Source organism: Lithobates pipiens, unplaced genomic scaffold (genome assembly GCF_037356315.1).
Source record: "Lithobates pipiens isolate NorthernLeopardFrog02 unplaced genomic scaffold, aLitPip1_a1.2 Scaffold_23, whole genome shotgun sequence".
Classification (NCBI taxonomy): Eukaryota; Metazoa; Chordata; class Amphibia; order Anura; family Ranidae; genus Lithobates; species Lithobates pipiens.
Window position 1 is genome coordinate 73,638,098 of NW_027507785.1, and position 23,639 is coordinate 73,661,736.

The 23,639-nt window shown below is 42.4% G+C and overlaps 1 protein-coding gene across 1 annotated transcript in view; it reads right to left on the bottom strand.

Moving 5' to 3' along the window:
* The window catches only part of LOC143927660 (peroxisomal acyl-coenzyme A oxidase 2-like), a 70,887-nt gene extending 47,641 nt beyond the window's left edge, over positions 1-23,246 (bottom strand). Inside the window, exons 1-2 of the mRNA XM_077451883.1 lie at positions 23,054-23,246; positions 15,568-15,730 (exon numbers count right to left, since the gene is read on the bottom strand). Coding sequence (XP_077308009.1) covers positions 15,568-15,730; positions 23,054-23,198 — 308 coding nt within the window. The 5' untranslated portion in view covers positions 23,199-23,246. The remainder of the gene's footprint in view (positions 1-15,567; positions 15,731-23,053) is intronic.
* Between the last annotated feature and the right edge of the window lie 393 nt (positions 23,247-23,639).

The following is a 23,639-nucleotide window of genomic DNA, read 5'->3' on the forward strand; positions in this document are numbered from 1 at the left end:
TCACATCCGATCTCTGTGCGATTCGAGTTCAGCTATACAGATAGTATGGCTGAATTCGTGTCGCACCCGCCGCAAACTCGCACGGGACCCTTTTTTTGGTCCGCAGCAGAATCGGATCGCATGGGTGTTCACACCATGCGATCCAAGTTTGCAGATCGCACTGCGATATGCGAACTGATCTGGGGGTGTCATTAACATTTCACTGACACTCCCAGCAGTTCGCATAGGGCAGTGTGAACTGCCGCCGGGAGGCATGCGATGCGGGAACCCGCCGCGCATTCGTGGCGTTCCCGCATCGCTCCAGTGTGAACCCAGCCTAATAAGCGATCGTTTTTCTGATCGCTGTATTAGTGTCACAGGTGACGCTAGTTAGGCAGGTAGGTATTTAGGTTCGCCGCAGCTTTTTATAGCGCCAGGGACCCCCATATACTACCGCATAAAGCCCCCTGATTGCCCCCTAGTTAACCCTTTCACCAGTGATCACCATATAACTGTTACAGGTGACGCTGGTTGGTTAGTTATTTTTTTATAGTTTCAGGGCACCCGCCATTTATTACCTAGTCTCACTAGTGTACCCCTAAATTTAGGGGTGTCTACTTTCTAAAATGGGGTCATTTGGGGGGGGGGGGTTTGTGCCATCTTGGCATTTTATGGCCTTCAAAACTGTAACGCCCTTAGAAAGCCTGAAGGCGGTGCTTGGTTTTTGGGGCCCCGTACGCGGCTAGGCTCCCAAAAAGTCCCACATATGTGGTATCCCCGTACTCAGGAGAAGCAGCAGAATTTATTTTGGGGTGTCATTTCACATATGCCCATGGCATGCGTGAGCAATATATCATTTAGTGACAACTTTGTGAAAAAAAAAAAAAGTTTGTAATTTTCCCGCAACTTGTGGCAAAATATAAAATATTCCATGGACTCAACATGCCTCTCAGCAAATAGCTTGGGGTGTCTACTTTCTAAAATGGGGTCATTTGTGGGGGTTTTGTGCCATCTTGGCATTTTATGGCCTTCAAAACTGTAATAGGTAGTGAGAAGTGAACTCAAAAAATTACGCCCTTAGAAAGCCTGAAGGCGGTGCTTGGTTTTCGGGGCCCCGTACGCGGCTAGGCTCCCAAAAAGTCCCACATATGTGGTATCCCCGTACTCAGGAGAAGCAGCAGAATTTATTTTGGGGTGTCATTTCACATATGCCCATGGCATGCATGAGCAATATATCATTTAGTGACAACTTTGTGAAAAAAAAAAAAAAAAAAAAAAAGTTTGTAATTTTCCCGCAACTTGTGGCAAAATATAAAATATTCCATGGACTCAACATGCCTCTCAGCAAATAGCTTGGGGTGTCTACTTTCTAAAATGGGGTCATTTGTGGGGGTTTTGTGCCATCTTGGCATTTTATGGCCTTCAAAACTGTAATAGGTAGTGAGGCGTGAAATCAAAAATTGACGCCCTTAGAAAGCCTGAAGGCGGTGCTTGGTTTTCGGGGCCCTGTACGCGGCTAGGCTCCCAAAAAGTCCCACATATGTGGTATCCCCGTACTCAGGAGAAGCAGCAGAATTTATTTTGGGGTGTCATTTCACATACGCCCATAGCATGTGTGAGCAATATATCATTTAGTGACAACTTTGTGTAAAAAAAAAAAAAAAATTTTTTTTTTGTCATTATTCAATCGCTTGAGGCAAAAAAATAAAATATTCAATGGGCTCAACATGCCTCTTATCAATTTCCTTAGGGGGTCTACTTTCCAAAATGGGGTCATTTGGGGGGGTTTTGTACTGCCCTGTCATTTTAGCACCTCAAGAAATGAGATAGGCAGTCGTAAACTAAAAGCTGCGTAAATTCCAGAAAACGTACCTTAGTTTGTAGATGTGACAACTTTTGCGCAAACCAATAAATATACAATTATTGACTTTTTTTTTACCAAAGACATGTGGCTGAATACATTTTGTCCTAAATGTATGACTAAAATTGAGTTTATTGGATTTTTCTAATAACAAAAAGTAGAAAATATCATTTTTTTTCAAAATTTGCGGTCTTTTTACGTTTATATCGCAAAAAATAAAAATCGCAGAGGCAATCAAATACCATCAAAAGAAAGCTCTATTTGTGGGAAGAAAAGGACGCAAATTTTGTTTGGGTACAACATTGCATGACCGCGCAATTACCAGTTAAAGCAGCGCAGTGCCAAAGTGTAAAAAGACCTCTGGTCATTTACCAGCAAAATGGTCCGGTCTGAAAGTGGTTAAGGAACAAGCCAAAAAGGTAGGTAATGTATGGTAGTGAACATAAGGACAGCTGCAGGTACCCAAAGGAGCAAGATATTGGCTATAGGGAGCACAAAAATATGGCAAACAAATTGTAAAGGCATGGCTTAAATAGGAAGTTCATTGGCGGATCAAAGAGTTCAAGATTCACAAGAAACAAGGGACAAGGCAAGATTGTTTAAGGGGTCAGACAACAAGCTGTCCAGCATCTCAGGTGGGTCAGCAAGAAGAGTTAATGCCAGACAGACCAGAGGTCCTGGTTGAGATCCAGGCCCTGACACCCATATAAAAAATTCCCAGCATAGGGCAAGTACATATTTGTAAATATCAATTGTGCCACACATGTTAGGTGTCAGAGTGCGAGCAATACTACAGCCATAATTCATCGTTGACGCTAAATAATCTGCAAAGGCTTTTAAAGGATTGCCTAGTTGCCCATGAAGAATTTTTGGTACCATAGCTTGTTTGCGATTTGACAGGTGTATGTAATTTTTTTTTTCTGGTTCAATAATCTTTTTTGCAAGTATATCAAAAAATGTACAGGAAAAAAAAAGAAAAAGAAAAGAAAAGCGCAGCACCCAGTCCACCCACACATGGGCTATGACTGATAAAATGAAAACAAATTTACACCTCACAGTTTAAACGAATGAGGGAGGGCCTCTCTTTCTCAAATAATCACATTACCAGTGGATATAAAAAGTCTACACACCCCTGTTAAAATGTCAGGTTACTGTGATACATAAACTTTTATATTATATTATTATATATAGATACATTATTTCAGAACTCTACCTCTAATCCTGGTTTACATTGATGCAATTTGTCATGCCAAATCGAATGCAAAGTCAGCGGCTATTGCCCACAATGGAACCGCCCATATTGGTGCGACGCCGACTTTGCGGCGCCGCACCAATTCCAAAAAGTAGATTCTGTACTACTTTTGGCGATTTTAATAGACACATGTGCAGGAAACCGCACAGATGTCTCTAGAATCGCCAGAACTGACATGCAGGAATGAAATTGTGCGAGTTCAGCTGAACTCACGATTTCAATCATGCAGCAGTGTGAACCTGAGCTGAATGTGACTTATAAACTGTACAACTCAGATGAACAATAAACTGAAATCTTTTAGGTGGAGGAATGAAAAAACAAAAACATATATACACACACACATTTAATATAATATATATGGTATATATTTTTTTACACATACACACATGCATAAGTGTGCACACCCTTAAACTAATACTTTGTTGCCGCATCTTAACTTGGCAATATTTGCCCACTCTCCTCCGTCAGATTAGGAGGGCATCTCCTGTGCACAGCCCTCTTCAAGCGGGATTCCGCTCTTTTTTTTTTTTTTGCTTACCTGTGTCACAGGTGGGCGACTGCTACCTTCGCTTAGCATCCACGTCCGGCGTTTTTTTGACCCCCGGCGCGACGATTCTTTTCCTCGGGATGACTTTTAAAAAAGTGCTCTGGCGTTTTCCATTTTAAGTGTGGGCATCTGAAGCCCACAGGCATTTACTTCCTGTATATCGATGACGCTCGGCTCCCAGCATGCTCCGCTCCATCTCGCGCATGCTCAGTGATAGCAGTGGTAATGGCAGATACAGCTGCCTGCCCACTTTAAAAATGGCAAATTCGGACACGTCCTCGTCACGTGACCGGCGTCCTAACAAAATCTCACGAGATTTCGCAATTTCATTGTCCCCCCATGGATTCTTGGGAAATAGCTTAGAAATTTCCCAGGGACCATTGCGAGGACGATAACCACGCCTACTCACACGGGAGGAGAACCCGGAAGTCAGCAGAAACATCTGAAATAAAAGGTAAGTAAAGAATATTTTTTTTTTTCAGGGTTCATTTAGGTAAGTATTCGATCTGGTGATTTTAATAATATGAAGTTTCATTTTTAGGTACCAAACCGCTTTCAGATCGCCATATAGAATACAGCCCTCTTCGGATCACCCTATAGAATACTATTCCTTTATATTAGCTTTTAAAATTGACAAATGCAGCAATTTATAATTTTTTTTGCAGAGTTCTCCATGAGAGCACCAAACTAATGGTCTTTTTATAGAAGAGGGAAGGAAACATAAAGGCGGTGTAGAACAACAGGTTTGAAATGTGCCAATTCTATCCTAATCGAAAAGTCTCAGGTGTGTGTGCTGTCAGGGAGAATGAACTGGAATTGCATTTGGCAGTAATTTTTTTTTTGTTTTTTGCAGAGAGCAATTTCTAAATTAGAATGAAAGGTTTAGTTCTGGGAAAAACTTTTTGAAAGATAAAATATTTTATATATGTAGCACTGACCCCCGAAGGAGCTGCTGGTTTTATTGGGGCTTACCGTTACCTCAACTGATCGCTTCTCCGTCTTGGGGTTCCCGTGGTAGATGGCCCAAAGAATGTTGAAACTGACACCGAATCCTCTTTTGGGTTATTTATTTAGAATAAAACAAAGTCTCTCAATAGAGGGTAGAGGGTTAGGAGTGAGTTTAGGCACTTAGATTGCAAAATGGAAGTCTTGAGAGAAAATCCAGAGAATAAAAACTGTTTCACAACTGGATTTAACAACCCCCAGATAGACCTCTCTCACTAGGCCTAGCAGCCGATGGGGTGCTCAACAAAGTCTCTGCCACAGACTTGTGAGATACACTTGAGCGTTACTGAGGGATGTGGATACATTTAAACAACTGACATACAGTAACTGTTTCTCTCAGCCGACAATACCATACGAGTGTTGATCCAGACTGCGTCCTTCAACTAAGCCTCCAGGCTCCTTCAGAGAAACTGGGGTTCTTCAGTTGCTGGTCCTTTCCCTTCAGATGCGACGGAACCCGGACCATCCCTGGATCAGTAGGCCCCGAAATTCGCTCGGGCCTGTCCCTGCAGTCGCCTTTGGGCTAGCCGGCCCCGAGACTCAGGATGCATAGTTCCGCACCCCAGGCCACGAGGGCCATGGGGCTGGGTCAGGAGGACCACCAGAACCAAACAGACAGAAGAATAATAATCCTCGCCAATGTGGCATCAGTACCTTAAATACCACTAATAATCCTCGCCAATGTGGCATCAGTACCTTAAATACCACCCCCCAAAATGCACAGCAGGAAAACACTCCCACTGGGCTGGTTCCGAGAGATAAATGGCATTCAATGCACCCAGCTAGACTGTTTCTACTTTTGCCGGCAGTGACAGTGACACCTGCGGTCAAGGAGAACATAGTGCAACCCAGCTGGACTGGTACTGAAACCAGAAATTTAGAATAATAGTCCAGAAACCCAACTGTGGCTTCAGGCAACTTAACTTTTTAAAAACAATAGCGCTTGCTCGTCAGGAGCCAGCGCTACATACACAACTATATGGATCAGACCAAAATGAGGGACAAATGAGGAGGAAAGAGGGACAGAGGGACATTGCTCCAAATCAGGGACAGTTGGGAGCTATGAATATGGGAGAATGTTGTCACATGTACCACACAGCCAGTAGTTGCCAGATATACCCGCCGCTCCTTCAGTGTTGCTGTATGCCGCTTGGCAGCCCCCCTGACCAGTTTTCTTCTTGTCTTTTCATCATTTTTGGAGTGACCTCCAATTCCTGGTAATGTCACTGTTGTGCCATATTTGTTCCACTTGATGATGACGTCTTCACTGTGTTCAATGGTATATCTAATGCCTTGGAAATTCGTTTGTATCCTTCTCCTGACTGATACCTTTTAACAAACAAAAAATCCCTCTGATGCATTGGAATCTCTCTGCGGATCATGGCTTTTGCTGTAGGATGCGACTAAGAAAATGTCAGGAAAAACCTACTAAAACAGCTGAATTTTGTTAGGGGTTAATCAGAGGCACTTTAAAAGATGATGGCAGGTGTGTACTGACTTCAATTTAACATGAGTTTGAATGCGAGTGCTTAATTCTGAACACAGCTACATCCTATAAAAAGAGGGTGTGCACAATTATGCAACCACATTTATTTTATTGTTACTTCCCTCCCCTAAAAGATTTCAGTTTGTTGTTCAGCTGAGTTGTACAGTTTACAGGTCACATTAAAAAGGTGGAAAAATATCTGAAACAATGTATCTTTTTCTCATTACAGAAACCTAACATTTTAACAGGGGTGTGTAGACTTTTTTTATATCCATTGTATGTATGTTGGGGAAACCCACACATTTTGCCAAAGTAGCCAGGACATGTGTCAAAGACCCACCCATGGGTAGTCCTGGACACCAATGGACAACTAAAGAGGGCCAACAAACACATCAAAAAGGAGTGGAAACAAAGAGTAAAAGACAGGAAAGTAAGACAAGCGTGAAGGGAAGGGGAGAAAGGGACAACAGGGACCCGGGATCACCTGAGACACCTGTTAAAGTTGACCCACGCTTGCCAGGGGGAGATCAGGGAAGGCTCACATTAACCATTGTCCCTACATTTTTAAGAGCTTAGCATGCAAGTCTTTAAAGCAGAGTTCCGCCCACCCCTTTTAAAATTAAAAAGTCAGCCGCTACACATACTGTAGCTGCTGACTTAACCAGGGCTGGTGCAAGAAACTTTTACACCCTAGGCAAAACCACCCACTGGCTCTGCCCCTAACTCCACCCCTTTGCCCTGCCCTTGCAACACGTGACCTACTGACCTACCTGACATGCACTGACCCACCTGACTCCTACTTCCTGCACTACTCACCTTCCACATACAACTCGATGCAAATCGAGGAGGATCCATCCTCCTTACCTCTACACTTCATGGCTTCGTTGACCATCACATCAGGGCTCACCTCAGCACAAGCTCTCCATGGTGTCCCCGCTGGGGCCAGGCCACTGCCATGCTATCCAGCCATTCCATGGTGTCCCCGCTGGGCAAGCTCCATACCATCCAGCCGCTCCATGATGTGTCCCCGTCGGACCAGCGCCATGCCATCCAGCCACTCCATGATGTGTCCCCGCTGGCCGAGAGGTCAGCAGACGCTGCACCTTACCCATGCTCCCATCTCCACCGAGCCCCACCCCTCCGCTGCACTCAGACCGCACCAGAGGGATAGGCTGGAGTAAAGTCCCAGAGCGGCGCTGTGAGATATTCCTGTGTGAGGAGATGTGACAGCGAGGAGATGTGACAGCGGGGCGCTCAGAGGGACACATGGGGGGTGGGTTGATGGCAGCTCACCTCCCACTGAATGGGGGGTGAGCAATCAGGAGAGGAGAGCCAAGCTTCACCAGGACAGAAGCCATGCCCTAGGCGGCTACCTACTTCGCCTAGTGGTAGCACCGGCCCTGCTATTAGCATTAGGACACTTACCTGTCCTGGAGTCCAGCAATGTCGGCACCGCAGCTGATGTTTCCATCGGCTGGTCGGGTGGTGCCGCTGCCATTGCAGTAAGGTAGCTTGGCAGTGTATCCTTTCAGGCTTCATGGCTGGATCCCTACCTTGCATGCACTGCGCTCACTCACTGAACAGCAGAAGGGGGACCGAGCTGCTGATGTAATTCACCCTGGCTCGGTCTCCCAGAGGTGGGGACAGGGTACCTGTAAAAAACAGGTACTGCTCCCCCTGAAAGATGGCAAAAGGTGGCACTGAAGGCGGTTGGGTGGGAGGAATCAGATAAGCAGAAGTTCCACTTTTGGGTGGAAGTCCGGTTTAAGAATACTAGACATTTGTTCATTAAGCATCATGGCAGTCAAACAGTCTCTCACTCCCTGGAAGGGGACTGTAGGTTTCTTCTAGGCCTGAGCAATTGTCCTTTTGGCTGCTATGAAAAAATAAAATGCCAGTTTTTGTTCACGTGCAAATAAGCCTGGTATGGGGCAAGGCAGCAAAGCAAATTTAGCCTCCTTTCGGGGATTTAGGTGGAACAGCTACTACAGCAGACCAAACACTCGGGACCAAAAGCCCACCAGTCGAGGGCAGGCCCACCAGGTATGCAAAACATGCCCCCTGATGGCCGCACACCCAAAAACAGTGATCACTAGAGGGTAGGTTAGCATGGGTGATAAGGGCTGAGACCCAATACCACTTTATCTGCCGCCTCTAAGGTGGCAGTATTAAATGAAAATTTAACAACTGAAGACCAGGTCTTGTTCCAATCCGCCAGTTCGATCTCAGTACCCAAATTCTTGTTCCCACTGAACCACATAAGAAAATGAAGTGCGTGATAATCCGCCATTCAAGGACATGTAGAGAGTGGAATTGAGCCCCGGGAAACCCGGGGAGTGCTGACAGATATGCTCAAAAACTATTTTCTGGAACGGATAGGAAGAGTTACGCCGGAGAGATGCATTTCAGTGTTGAAGCTGAAGGAAGTGAAAAAACAAAACACCACACAGACTGGGGAGCGTTATGAGACTCCATGTCTGTGGGGACCGAGCAGTCACAAAATTTTGCACATGAGTAAGGCCACAGGAAGTCCACCAAGGGGAAACAAGGGGATGTTGGTAATAGGTAGCAAGGATAGAAAGGGAGACATGAGGGAGCTTGAGTATCTCACCGAATCCCATAGTTACAAGTTATGTTGCATTAATGGGCTTAAAGGCAGCAGGAAGTAGCTTCTGTGGAAGTCATAAAAGGGCCTGTACAGAAAGAGGGGCGTAATTAGGGAGCTCCAAAAACATCCATAAGGAAACATTGGATGAGGCATTAAGCAGGGTCAGTTGAGAGATCTGGGCAGCCAAATATTTGGAGACATGGGGAACCCCCATTCCTCTTTGTAGTCGATGTATAAAAAGGGTGGCCCTAGAGATTCTAGGATGATTATTAGCCCAGGTCTTCCCCAGGATCTTTAGATCATGGCTCAAAAAGTTATACTGTGCGGAAGGCCCGAGGTTCACTAGCATCCTCGATATATGGGCTCGAAGCGCATCTAGAAAGGGCATCGATCTGCGTTTTAAGCCATTAAAGTAATTGGCTGTGGTGGGGGTGCTAATTACTGCCAAAAAATGTTGTTTGTTTTCGTTTCATTTTTTGGGTCATTCGTTGTGATCGCTATTTGAAAATTCAGAAACTCGAAAACCCGAAAATCTAAAAATATAACCAACTATAAATAACAGGTATTGGCATTTCCTTTCAAATTTGGCTGTTAGTGACCGTAACTAATACAAATTTATCAGACGTTATGAATTATCCGAAATAACGAATGCTGCATCAAAACAATATAAAGTTATTGTTATTTATTATTAATTAATTACGTTCCATTCGTTTAGATATGGCATTCATTATTTCAGATAATTCACAACACTGGAAAAATTTGTATTAGTTACGTTCACTAACAGCCAAATTTGAAAGGAAATTCCAATACCTATAATTTAATAGCTAGTAATAGTGAAGTTATACGTTATTTCAGATTTATGAATTTACAAATCTTAAAAAACAAATTCAGAACGAAACAAATTGCACATGTCTACAGAATACGCCTTGTAGTATAAACCGATGAACAAGTCAAGCTCAGAGCTTTAGAAAGCTTCAGAGATTTAATTGCCTGGAGGACTTCAGGATATTTTCATTCATCATGAGCCCCATCTGGAAGCGTAGGAAGGTTCAGTTCACGAAAGAACTGTTCAGTTTGGAGTAGGGTAAATGGGCCCGGTTTGGTGTAGAGTGAGGAAAGCAACTGAGGAAAAGCTGGACAAGATCTGTAAATTGTTAGAGGCGAGACCCGTCCTGTCTGCGTCCAAAGCCAAACAGTCCAGTACGGTTTGCCCACAGAGTTTAGTTTCTTATCTGCACAGGTAGAATATTTGTGCTTGGTCCACCGCAAAGCCTTTTCTGTTTGGGAGGTGCAAAGGAGATCCAACTGTCGCCAAGGTATCACAAGCCCACCTATGCACCATAATAGGGCCTGCCTTCCAAAGTGCATCCGCAACCGTCAAGAGGGAATGTAGTTTAGGGATACAACATTTCCTATCCCGTTCAAGCAAGCTGAATGATGTGGACACGAATTGTAGCCTCATGGGCCTCCCATAAGGACACAGTCAAAACTGAGCCAACGGTGTTGACGAAGTATGTTTGTATTGAAGACTGGATGTACTGACAGGTGGCCCGGATAGTCAAGAGGGATTTGTTTATCTGCCAGTGAAAGGAGGAGTGTTTAGAGAGGCCCAAAAATGGAGATGCAAAATAAATAAATAAATAAAAAACAAAAAGATGATCAGACCATGGCAAGGGGAGAGAGATCTTACAGACTAATGTTAGGCGATGAACCTGCATAAAAACCATGGTCAATCTTACAAAAGCTATTGTGTGGCATAAAGTAATAGATAAAGTCAATCTGTATTGTTTAGCTCCCTCCAGACATCCATCAAGCCTAAGGATTGTAAAACTGTACACATTTGGGCCTCATGCGCAGGGTCATGAGAGGGAGTAGCCCCTTGAGCATATTGTCTGTCCAAGACCAAAGTTGAGGGCAATGTTGGAGTCGCCCATGAAAAAGAGTAAGCCCTTCTGATGCTGGGAGACCACTTTACAGAGGAGAAAAAAGAAAAACACAACCTATGCTGGAATCTATTAGGTGCATAGTAGGAGACAATAGTTTCTTATATTGATACCGATCTGTAGGTTCTGCAAACTCCAGCACACACATAAAACACCTCTGTTTGTCAGTGGCTGAGGCAGTATAAAACAATCGATAATGCGGGGAGAGAAAACATGATAAATATAGAGATTTGAGGGTGGAGTGGGCTACATTTGCTAAGGGAGGTGTGGAAAAAGGGTAAGGAAACTTGATATTAAAAAAATTCTGTCATGAGATAATCTTGAAGGCTAATGCAGACCATTCCTTCTGAAAAAAAGTTGGTTGCCAGGCCATCATACTGATGCTTTGGCTTCTATAATTTGTGTCACTGACCTGAAATAAGTATAAAGATAAGGAAAGACACTTGTTCCTTATTTACAATATGCATGTATTGGGCCTAGAGTTGCCACCTCATCCCAACCTGAAGACCTTTGAATTACACATGTTATGAGGCTAATTAAATGCAGGTAAGGCACCGAGTTTAATTACCACCTAATCAGCCACAGAACCTGTGTAATTAATATGTATTCAGGTTTAAAGGGTTGAAGTGGCAACCCTACTTGGGCCAATGGCCAAATATGTGTTGATGAGAGACGCAGCCATGGAACACCACATTTATGTGAGACTGACCTAAATATCACAGACTCCGTTCTAGGCCTTAATGTTTGAAGGAAGAAATTAGCTTTTTTTTGCCCACAGCTATAACCAAAATAGTTTTAATTCTTCTGTACAGTTCTGTCTTCTAGATTAGCGTCCTCTTAAAAGTAGACTGAAGCCAATGAAAGAGCCTGTGATTTTTTTTTTTTTTTTAATGCTGTTCTACCCTCACATTTGCCATCCACGTGAAATCCTGTTTCTGCCCCAGGATTAAAAATGTAATATATTAAAAACACAGTGGCCCTTTCCATTGATCAGCCGCAGATTCTCATTATAAACGGATAAATGATTCTTCTAATACCTGTGGGGTGAACGCCTATGCCTGAATTGTATTTTATGGAGGAATTAAGAATAATTCTCACATTCTAATACAGTAATTAATTGCCCTAAGGAGTTCTTTGTTAAGGAGTCAATAAAAACATAATGATTTGGGATGGAAGCACATGCGCACTGGCATTATGCTTCTTTCAGTCTTAGTGCATTATTTACTAAAAAAAACAATAGGTTGTTCACTTTGCAAGACATTTTACCCTGGAGCTCAGTGAATAAGGTAAAGCTCTGCTGCTTGCCATCATCCAATCATTTACAAGCAAAAGTTGTATTTTTTTTTCTTATTTTTTTTTTCCTTGTATGTGTTTGGGTATTCTTTGCAAAGTGAAAAACGTCACCACCATATTCACTAAGCTCTGGGGCAAAATTTTCCTGCAAAGTGCAACTTGGAACCGTGAACAGACTATTTGCCTTTAGTAAATCATCCCCTCAGAATTCTCCTCCTAGGGAAGGACATATGGAAAATAATTGGAATTAAATTGATTGCACCTTCAAAAGCAGAAATATGGTGCATTTTTCTTGCAAGCTGATGATGCAAAGCTGATATGAAGTCTTTGCCAAGTGCTTTTGTGTTTTTGATGTGTCATACCCTTGAAATTTTCCACATTTTGTCATGTTACAACAAAAAATATAAACTGTATTTAATTGGGATTTTATGTAATAGACCAACACAAAGTGGCACATAATTGTGAAGTGGAAGGAAAATGATAAATGGTTTTCAACATTTACAAATAAATATGTGAAAAGTGTGGCGTGCATTTGTATTCAGCCCCTTTTACTTTGATACCCCCAACCAAAATCTAGTGGAACCAATTGCTTTCAGAAGTCACCTAATTAGTAAATAGAGTCTACCTGTGTGTAATTTAACTTCAGGATAAAACAGCTGTTCTGTGAAGCCCTCAGAGGTTTGTTAACTCTGGAGGTGCTGATGAGATTCACAGCTCAGGTGGGAGAATTTGTCCACAGGACATCTATTAGTCGTGCACTCCACAAAATTTGGCCTTTATGGAAGAGTGGCAGGAAGAAAGCCATTGTTGAAAGAAAGTCATGAGAAGTCAAATTTACAGTTTTTGAGAAGCCATGTGAGGGACACAGCAAACATGTGGAAGAAGGTGCTCTGGTCAGATGAGACCAAAATGTAACTTTTTTGTCTAAAAGCAAAACACTATGTGCGGCGGAAAACTGCACATCATTCTGAACACACCATCCCCACCATGAAACATGATGGTGGAGACAGCATCGTGATGTGGGGATGCTTTTCTTTAGCAGGGACATGGAAGCTGGTCAGAGTTGATGGAAAGATGGATGGAGCCAAATACAGAGCAATCTTAGAAGAAAACCTGTTAGAGTCTGCTAAAGAAATGAGACTGGGGCAGAGCTTCACCTTCCAGCAGGACAACGACCCTAAACATACAGCCAGAGCTACAATGGAATGGTTTAAACCTAAGCATATTCATGTGTTAGAAGGGCCCAGTCAAAGTCTAGACCCAAATTAAAATTGAGAATCTGTAGCAAGACTTGAAAATTGCTGTTCACAGACACTCTCCATCCAATCAGACAGCTTGAGCTTTTTTTTTTTTGCAAAGAAGAATGGGCAAAAATGTCACTCTAGATGTGCAAATCTGTTAGAGACATCCCCAAAAAGACTTGCAGCTGTAATTTCAGAGAAAGGTGGTTCTACAAAGTATTGACTCAGGGGTGGATACGCCACACTTTTCCCATATATATTTGAAAAAATAATTTTCCTTCCACATATAAAATGATGTGCCTCTTTGTGCTGGTCTATCACATAAAATCCATTTTTGGTTGTAGCATGACAAAAATGTGGAAAATTTCAAGGGGTATGAATACTTTTCAAGGCACTGTATACAGATATACACACATGATAGAGGACTTCCATGTTGGGGTTGAAGGCAACACCTGGAAGGAGAACTGTATCAAAAGTAAAAGTGTACCAACTTGGCAAATGATGGGTAAGGAACAAGTGTCATTCCTTATTTACAATATATATGTCTTGGGCCAATGGCCACAAATTTGTTGAAGCGAAACGCAGCCAAGGAACACCACATTTATGTGACTGACCCACTATCACTCCATACTAGGCCTTCTTATTGTTTGAAGGAAGAAATTGGCTTTTTTATTGCCCACAGCTATAACCAAAATCTTTTTCATTCTTCTGTACAGTTCTGACTTCTAGATTAGTGTCCTCTAAAAGTAGACTGAAGCCAATGAAAGAGCCTGTGAATTATTTTTTTTCTTTTTTTAATGCTGTTCTACCCTCACATTGCCACCCACGTGAAATCCTGTTTGTTTCTGCCCCAGGATGAAAGTGAAATATATTAAAAACACAGTGGCCTTTTCCATTGATCAGCCGCAAATTCTCATTATAAACGGATAAACGGATAAACGATTCTTCTAATACCTGTGGGGTGAACGCCTATACCTGAATTGTATTTTATGGAGGAATTAAGAACAATTCTCACGTTCTAATACAGTAATTAATTGCCCTAAGGAGTTTGTTAAGGAGTCAATAAAAACCATAATGATTTTGCATATTTCTGGTGCATTTTTCTTGCAAGCTGATGATGCAAAGCTGCCAAGTTCTTTTGTGTTTTTTGATGCGTCATACCCTTGACATTTTACACATTTTGTAATGCTACAACCAAAAAGATTTTATGTAATAGGACCGGCACAAAGTGGCACATAAAAAATGATTTAACTTTTTTTTTTTTTTACAAATAAATATCTGAAAAGTGTGGTGTGTATTTGTATTCAGCCCCCCTTTACTCTGATACCCACAACTAAAATATAGTGGAACAAATTGCCTTTAGAAGTCACCTAATTAGTAAATAGAGTCAAGCTGTGTGCAATTTAATCTTTAGTATAAATACAGCTGTTCTGTGAGGCCCTCGGAAGTTTGTTAGAGAACCTTAGTGAACAAACAGCATCATGAAGGCCAAGGAACACACCAGACAGGTCAGGGATAAAGTTGCGTACAAGTTTAAAAGCAGGCATATCGCTTCCCTGTAGGAGCCGCTGGTGAATATGGTCATCTCCCACCCCACCCTGCACAGCCAGGCACACATCTTCCACACACGCTGGAGCCAGAAATCTTTCCTTGCGGCTTTGTTTTTTTTTGTATTTTATTAGGGGAGTGTTAATATGAGATGCCTGCTTTTCCATCCCTGGGGTCACACAAGAGGAGGATAGCGGGCGAAAATCACCCCTTCTAAGTTGCTCTCCCTCCCGGAGAGCTGTCAAGTTAGGTTGTGTGTTCCAAACTATGGTATGAATAATTCTTTAGGGCACAGTAGAGCAAATTCCACATATGCCAAAAATGCTTCACAAACTGATGTTTAGACAAGCCAAAACATTAGCCCTTAGATGTTCTTATTTCTATCCAAATAAAGTGAAGAATAGAGGGATTTGTACATCATATAACAAAAACGTGCAGAAAACGGTCTATATCAAGGTTTCTCAATCAGGGTTCCTCCAGAGGAAGCTAGGGGTTCATTGAGCAATGAGCATCTTCTGCCTCTGAGACAAGTTCCCACTGACATTGATCTTTTTAGCCATCTGTAAAGGGGGTCATTCTTCCCAATGACCACAAGTGTAAGGAGCATTCTTCCCACTGACCATCACATTAATGTATCATGAGATTTCGATATAGTACTTTTTAGCAGGTATTCCCTGAGATCAGAAAGTTATTTCAAGGGTTCCTCCATGTCGAAAAACATGGGAAAGGTTGCTTTATATTATGGAAGCTTGCCGATGAAGGAACATGTTTATTTAGAAACTCATTACCAGCTATTAAAATTACCTGCGTGCATAGTCATTCTCTCGTCCATTGTCTTCCCATCCCAACTCCTTCATCTTCTTCTTTAGATGGAAAATATTCCGGACAGCTCCTTCATATCTCTCTGATTGGGTCATAAAGTACAGGTTCTTAAGGCTGAACACTGGGTCCTTCTGAATGGTAACCACTGGAGGAGAGACAGAATATAAAATATGGTTTTACATAGCTTTACTAATACATCAAACCATGCTCACCAGCTTACAATTGAACATCCCTACCTTACAATGGCCACGAATACTGAAAATGATTCATATATACCCTCTCTCTCCCTCATAAATATTTTTGTTAAACAGGAAAGGGAGCATGGATTATAGATTAAACATACACTAATTGAGTGACTCAGGGTATCATCCTGATATATATGGTGAAGGAAAAGTAAGGGGGGCTTTGGGACTTTAAATATACCCCTAGTGTCACCTATGCATGATTCAACAGAACATATAAGTTAAAACTCAAATTTTATTAAGGACAGCGTAAAAACCACATAGAAATCATAATAGACATTAGATATATAACAAAGACAAGCAATCTGTGTCCTTTCGATAAGGTCCGCGCAGATATATCGGTTCTTCAGGACCCACAAAAGGTTTTATATGTTCAGAGAAAAGAAAAAAGAAGAAAAGAAAAAAAAGCTATCTTTTTTTCTAAGTAGATATATTTTCATGATTGCAAACAAGCTCTCTGAACATACAAAACCTTTGCAGGTCCCGAAGAAGCAGTTTATCCATGAAACGCGTAGACCTCCTCGAAAGGACCAAGATTGCTTATCTTTGTGACGTATCTAAATGTCTATTATGATGATTTATATATGGTTTTAAACTGGATTAAAAAATAGTGTTTTATTAACTTATATGTTCTGCTGAATCATACATAAGTGACACTAGGGGTATATAGTATAGTGTACCTTTCCTTCAATAGATATATAAATGCTGTGAAAATACATGTTTGAGGACCAGATTTGTGAGTGTATACTGGTGTTTTAATAATTATTTCCATTTTTCACAGTACCACATGGGCAAGCGACACAAGCTTGTGCCATCCAACCTGAGCAAAGACTATGGATGCCCATGTTTGTTGTAGGTAAAAGCAGCCTGTAAATTTATCCTGGGTGGTTTGATATTCCATATTAAAAGCACAACATCAAACATGCATGCTAAAGGACAGATTTAGTTAACAAATTCAACCACTGTTAGAATATTCATTATTAACAAACAAATTAATTAGATCTTGCATAATAATTGAAGTGTGTGTGTGTGTGTGTATACACACACACACACACTAAAGTGAAATTATAGAAGACTTTTATATTTGTGAAAAATATACATCGTTATAAACTCCATAAGCAGTTCTATGTAGAGTCAACGTGTTAGTAATTAACCACTTCAATACCCGCCCATTGTCATATGACGTCCGCAGATGGGATCTCCCATCCTGGGCGGTCGTCATATGATGTCCTGGGCTTCTCGGCAGTCTGGGGGGGGCACGCGTGACTCGGGACCCAATGAGCTTGCCTGGCGGCCTCGATGCCAGCCGTGCACCCGCGATTGTCCATTAATCGAGCAGGACCGTGCATCTGTGCGTGTGTAAACACACAGATCCACGTCCTGTCAGAGGAGAGGAGACTGATCATGTGATCCTAGTACAGAGGAACACTGATCGGTCTCCTCCAGTTAGGATCACTCCCTAGGACACACAGTTAACCATTTGATCACCCCCTAGTGTTTGCCAGGTGACATTTATACAGTAATCAATGCATTTTTATAGCATGGATCGCTGTATGAATGCCAATGGTCCCAAAATGGTGTCAAAAGTGTCCGCCGCAATATCGCAGTCACGATAAAATAAATAAATAAAATAAATAAAAATGCCATAAAACTATCCCCTATTTAGTGGACGCTATAACATTTGCGCAAACCAATAAATATATGCTTATTGCGATTTTTTTACCAAAAATATGTAGAAGAATACATATCGGCCTTAAATTTGTGATATATTATAGCAAAAAGTAAAAACTTATGTTTTTTTTCAAAAACGTATCGCTCTTCTTTTGTTTATAGCGCAAAAAATTAAAAATGCAGAGGCAAATTAAATACCACCAAAATAAATTTATTTGGATACAGTGTCGTATGACTGCACAATTGTCATTCAAAGTGCGACAGCGATGAAAACTGAAAATTGGCTTGGGCAGGAAGGGGGTGAAAATGCCCTGTATTGAAGTGGTTAAGAGTGAGTTGAGCTCTCACCTCCCCCCATCACAGATGAGAAGGAAGGTTTTACATTACTTAAGATCATACATTTCTTTATATTACAATATTTCTTGATTAGGATATTAATAAGAACATTGTGTTTTAAATTAATACAATATATACACAATGATATATGTAGTATTAGATTTAGAAGTTAAAGTAAACGTATATTGCATTGGTTTTACATATAGCTCTCCTCTTGGCCCACACTTCAGGAATGTCAAAGTTTAGTGAACGAATAACCCCCACCCTTGTGAGAAGAAAGTTATGTTTCAGAAAAGCCCGCGATTTTCTGAAGGACAAGTCAATTAGAAGCTTTCAAGACAAGTCAGCCTTTTTAGGAGAAGGTGGGGGCTGAATTTAGGAGTAAAAAGCTAGTGACAGAGTTCTGGCAGACCCTCACACCGGCAGACACACACACAGTACGAGGACACATCTACACACAGACATACATCTGATTCAAACTTCTTAAGAATATTATACATTATTAATGTCATTCTATCCTTTGATATTGTTATTGTAATATTTTGCTATTTTTATTATTAAATCAATTTGAGTTTTTATACGAGAACAGAACCGACTTTCTTGGAACTTTCCTCATCAATATGAATTATTGAAATATCGTTATCGTAAAAAGGAGAATCTTACAACCACCAAGTGTTAGCATTAGTCACCAGTTATTTTCAAACTTGCAGAGTTGAACCATCATTTTCTACTAATTCTTCTAGGTAATGATCCTTTAATACATGTGTGGCAAACACAAGGTCTGCTGGCTGAATCCGGCTCACCAAGCCACTTCATGTGGCCCTTGCACCTCTCCTGTAGATGCAACACCCCCCTGTCTCCACCTCGTCTCAGCAGCAAAGAGGACAGAACTCCTCTGCCTGATCCTGCATTTCTTTCTCCATGTGGCCAACAGAGAGACTCATCTCTGGCCCCTCCCATAGTCAGCAGTTGGCACAGAGGAGGACAGTACTCCTCTTACAGATCCTGCACCTCTGTGCAGGCTTAGCACCACCTCATCTCTGCCTCTTATCCCAGCATTTAGAAGACTCTGGCAACTGACTCTAGCCATCTTCTGGTCCTCCTCCAGACCCTGCATGTTTTGCTTCCCAACTCCACCCCCAGCATTTTCCCGGCAGCAGCAGTGATGTAAGGGAGGGTGGATGGCTCTTTATATCTAGACAACGGGCAACTATACTGTTGATGGGTTCCAAAATGAAATTAGTTTGAAACCTCTGCTTTAATACTACAAGACTCTTGCATTCAAATCCGAATCTGGACTGTGGGGGAAGAAAAAAAAAAGGGGGGGGGGGTGAATTGTATTGGCACAACAATTGTAAAATTAAATAAATAAATAAATAAATAAAATGTATATACATTTAAGTGTTACAATTGTTACAGCATCATTATGTTTTGGGAATTGACTATAGTGTAATTTGATACGGGCTGGCGTCCTCTACTCTATGGGAGACATTACAGGAGGTTCTAGGTGTATACATTGTATGTGTTATGCTTTTAAAGGGGTTGTAACGGTTCGTGTTTTTTCACCTTAATGCATCCTATGCATTAAGGTGAAAAAAACCTAGCAATTACGGGCCCCCCCCCCCTCATTTACTTACCTGAGCCAGTTCACCTGCTGTACGCGTCCCCCGGCGTCCTCTTCTCCACAGAGTCTGGCTGTTGATTGATACATAGGAGAGATTGATAGCAGCGCAGCCATTGGCTCGCAATGCTGTCATCACATCCAATGACGCAGCCCGCCGGGGGGCGGGACCGAGTCGTACATGCTGGGTGTATGGACGCAGCGTGTATGACAGGGAGCACGCCCGCAAGCTAACCCCCTCGGCATAGAGCTTCCCAGAGAGAAGATGGGTATTGTGGGGAGGAGCCGAGACAGCTGCTGAGGGACCCCAGAACAGGAGGATCGGGGCCACGAACTAACTGCACAGTGGAAGTAAGTATGACATGTTTTTTTTTTTTTTTTTAATAATAAACAACACACACACACCCCCAGACAGCCCCTTTAACCTTGTGATTTTATGCATGCTGTAACAATAAAAATGTATAGTTTTTTTTAGAATTGCTGTGTTGGCACCTTAAGGCACACTGGAGTTCACAGAGGCTCACAGCAGAACATTCACCGTTTCAGGTCCGATTTCAGCCCAAATTTTGGTATGAATGCGAACCTGAAAATGGACCAAAAGATGCACAGGGCTCCTGTGCAATTTGCCCCGGAATCACTCTGGAAATGTGTGAACCGGCTCCATAGAGAGCCAGTTACAATCTCCTGCTACGAGAATTGGATGCAGGAAAACCCTCATCCTATTCGCATTGGGTGTGAACGCAGCCTAAAAGTCCATTTTGTTTCCCATTTGTCTCCCATTTTTGATCACATTAATAGGATGTTGGTGCCCTCGGCAATCCTGTACTTATACCCTTATATGTGGGAAGAAATCCATACAACCAAGGTGAGCTACTATTAAATATTGATTCTGTTGCTATGGGTTACTGAATTAACTTGCTCATTGGCTAATTTAAGACCTGTGCTAATAGAGATCTCTAAAGCCAAAACTTTTTAATTTTGGATACAGCCGGCCAGGGTTAAGTGTCTGTCCTGTATGGGGAGATTCAAACCCTTGTTCTAATGTCCTTTGTCACCAGGACTGAGTGTAAGACCCCCCAAGCACACCAGGGTGACTGGAAGTTGTCAAACCAGTACAACTCTATCGGAGTCGCATGATTTTGAAAGCGGTTCTTGCACTACTTTTTTGCAAGTTACATTGCGACTTGCATAGACACGTTATGATAATGATATGGTATCGTATAAGGGTAAACAGGTCAAATAGGGTGAATCTTCTTAACAGGTGCACAGAAAGTAATGAAAAATGACAGGGGTTCTAATCCTTCGCCAATCCAAAACTCAAAAAAACGTTTTGCCCTTAGTTATACTTTAAGTGAATAAATTCATACTATAATTATAATTGTGTTATCCCCCCTTATACATTGTAAAGCGCTGCGTAAACTGTTGGCGCTATATAAATTGTGAATAATAATCTGCAATTTGGGTTTCACAAAAGAAAAATTATCATTAATCAACAAAGTGGCACTAGGTTCTGCAGTGTTCAGCATTCCCTTGGGAAAGGAGGAAGGGAGCGCAGCAAAAGACAATGCCAATTGCACATGTGCAATAAGTGTTTTTTTCCATTAAGACAATTTCTATATTTTTTTATTATGTTTTAATACATCTTAAAAGTGGAGTTCCACCCTAAAGTGGAACTTCCGCTCATCGGAAACCCTCCCCCCTTCCGGTGCCACAATTGGCACCTTTCAGGGGGGAGGGGGGTACAGATACCTGTATAATACAGGAATCTGCACCCACTTCCGGGAATAGATATCCACAGAATCTGCGGGTATTTACACTACTTCCTGTGGGGCCCCTGCTGTCTGCTAGGAAACACACGGATCCCAGAGACAGCAGGGACCGTCCTTATTGCGCAGCACGACTCCCGCATGTGCAGTATGAAACCGGGAAGTGAAGCCGCAAGTAGGGTTGCCACCTTTTCTTCAAGTCAAACCTGAACACTTTAGCGGCGCACAGCAATTTGTTTTTATACATATATTTTGCTATTAAATAACATTTCTAATCATATGAAGTTAACAACAAGGGCCCCCTTTTACATCTGAACTCACTATAAGGGGGACTCTGCAGACTCTGATGTAAGGGAGAACTCTGGGGAGTAAGGGATGCTCTGGGAGCCATGATTTAAGGGGTAACACAGAGAACTATGATGTAAGGGGAAACACTGTGACCTCTGGTGTAAAGGGGAACTCTGATGTAAGGGGTGACCTGAGAACCCTGACACTCTCAGTTAAGACAACTGGATGCAGCAACCCTGCTGGGAAGCCATAGCCCAGTCTAAATAATGTGTCCGGGGTCTCAGGCAGTCTGAAACCTGAACACATGATTCCAAACCGAACTGTCCAGGTGAATCCTGGACAGGTGGCAACCCTAGCCGCAAAGCTTTACTTCCTGATTCCTATACCCAAGATGGTGGCGGCAGCACCCGAGAGCCGAGCGTCAGATCGGCTTTGGGTGCTAACATCGCGGGTGTGCTGGATGGGTAAGTGTTAATATTTTAAAAGTCAGCAGCTGCAGTATTTGTAGCTGCTGACTTTAAAAAAAAAAAAAAAAAAAAACGGTGGAACTCACGCTTTTAGCCCTTGTACACACGGTCGGAGACTCCGACGGAATGTGTCCGATCAGAACGTTTTGTCGGATATTCCGACTGTGTGTGGTCTACATTGGACTGTTTCCGTCGGAGTATCCGACGGACCAAGTTTTACAACTTGTTGGTAAAATTTTCCGACAATATACTCCTATCGGACATACTCCGATCATGTGTAGAGAATTCCGATCGGACAAAGTGCCACGCATGCTCAGATCAAATTCCTACACCAAAGCTATTGTCTACTAGCCTGAACGTAGTCCCATCGTAACGAAATAACGTCATCACGTCGGATTTTCCGACAACTTTGTCCGACCGTGTGTATGCAACAGTTTCGGACAAAATCCGTCTGACAAAATCAGACGGATTTGGTTGTCGGAATCTCCGACCGTGTGTACAAGGGCTAAGAATGTTTACATTTAGAAGAATATATAGCGGTGTACACCCTAATGCAATAGGCTGCACAAACACATGCCAATACAGAGCTACTTGCACCTTTTTCATTGTCCAATCACAGGGTGGGTCAGATCATAGACCAGGCTGTATTCCTTTATTGCAGCGTGGTCTACACAGAGGTCTCAGATAATGCAGGACCTTGCTATGCTTGTTGTTAGGATCACATGCAATGGATCGTCGTCGTCGCTCCCATATATGTATTTAGCTGGTTGCCTGCGGTCCCACCTTGCAAAATAAGCAAAGTCATTTATCTGCAAGTAAATATGCCACTGATGTAAACTCTATACACATTTGAAAAATCCGAGTTATTTTGACATGTGCAATCCTTTCACGCTTCATGCACCACACAGCACAATACACAGTGAAGCATATTTGCAGTTACCTAAGGCAGGCAGCTGTAAATTAACTACAAGTACCAGCATGTCACATGCTAGTGTATGGAGTTCCTCCAAGCTGGAAATATACTGCATCCTGCTAAAATAATCCCCATGCACAGACCCAGCATATGTCACCACTTACCCACTGATCTCCTGCATTGGGTTTCCTCTGCCCCTCCATCCAGGAGGTTAGTGAGGGTCTCCACCTTAAAGGAGGGGGACAACCTCTCACTGGCCAGGTCAGGATTGACATCTTTCCCAGCAGCGCTGACTTCCCACCAGGCCATTGTCACCAATCAGACTTCGCTCCTGTGTGTGCAGCCTGCAAGAATGATACACATGTGTCTGGGTGCACTGGATTCACCCTATGTCTGCCTGGAGGTTGGACCAATTACTGTCAACTCCCTTCAGACAAGTTTGTGTATTGCGTAAGAAGCTGGGAGGAAAAGATCTCTCTTACCCCTTCATGCTTTTTGACAAGTCACATCGTATTGCTGAGAACCGCATTGTTCAAGTCGGTGAAACATTGACTTTGCGTTGATTTGACAAAGTAGTACATGCACTACTTTTTGTCTTTGCGATTTGTCTTCAAAGTCGCACCCGAAGTCACACCGAGATGTGGCTTTGAAATGGTCCAATTTCAGATGAAGTCACACAATTTTCAAAGCCACAGTCAATGTGAACGGGGTTGAATGGAAAAAACAAAAGCATCTCAGTACTGCCAATCG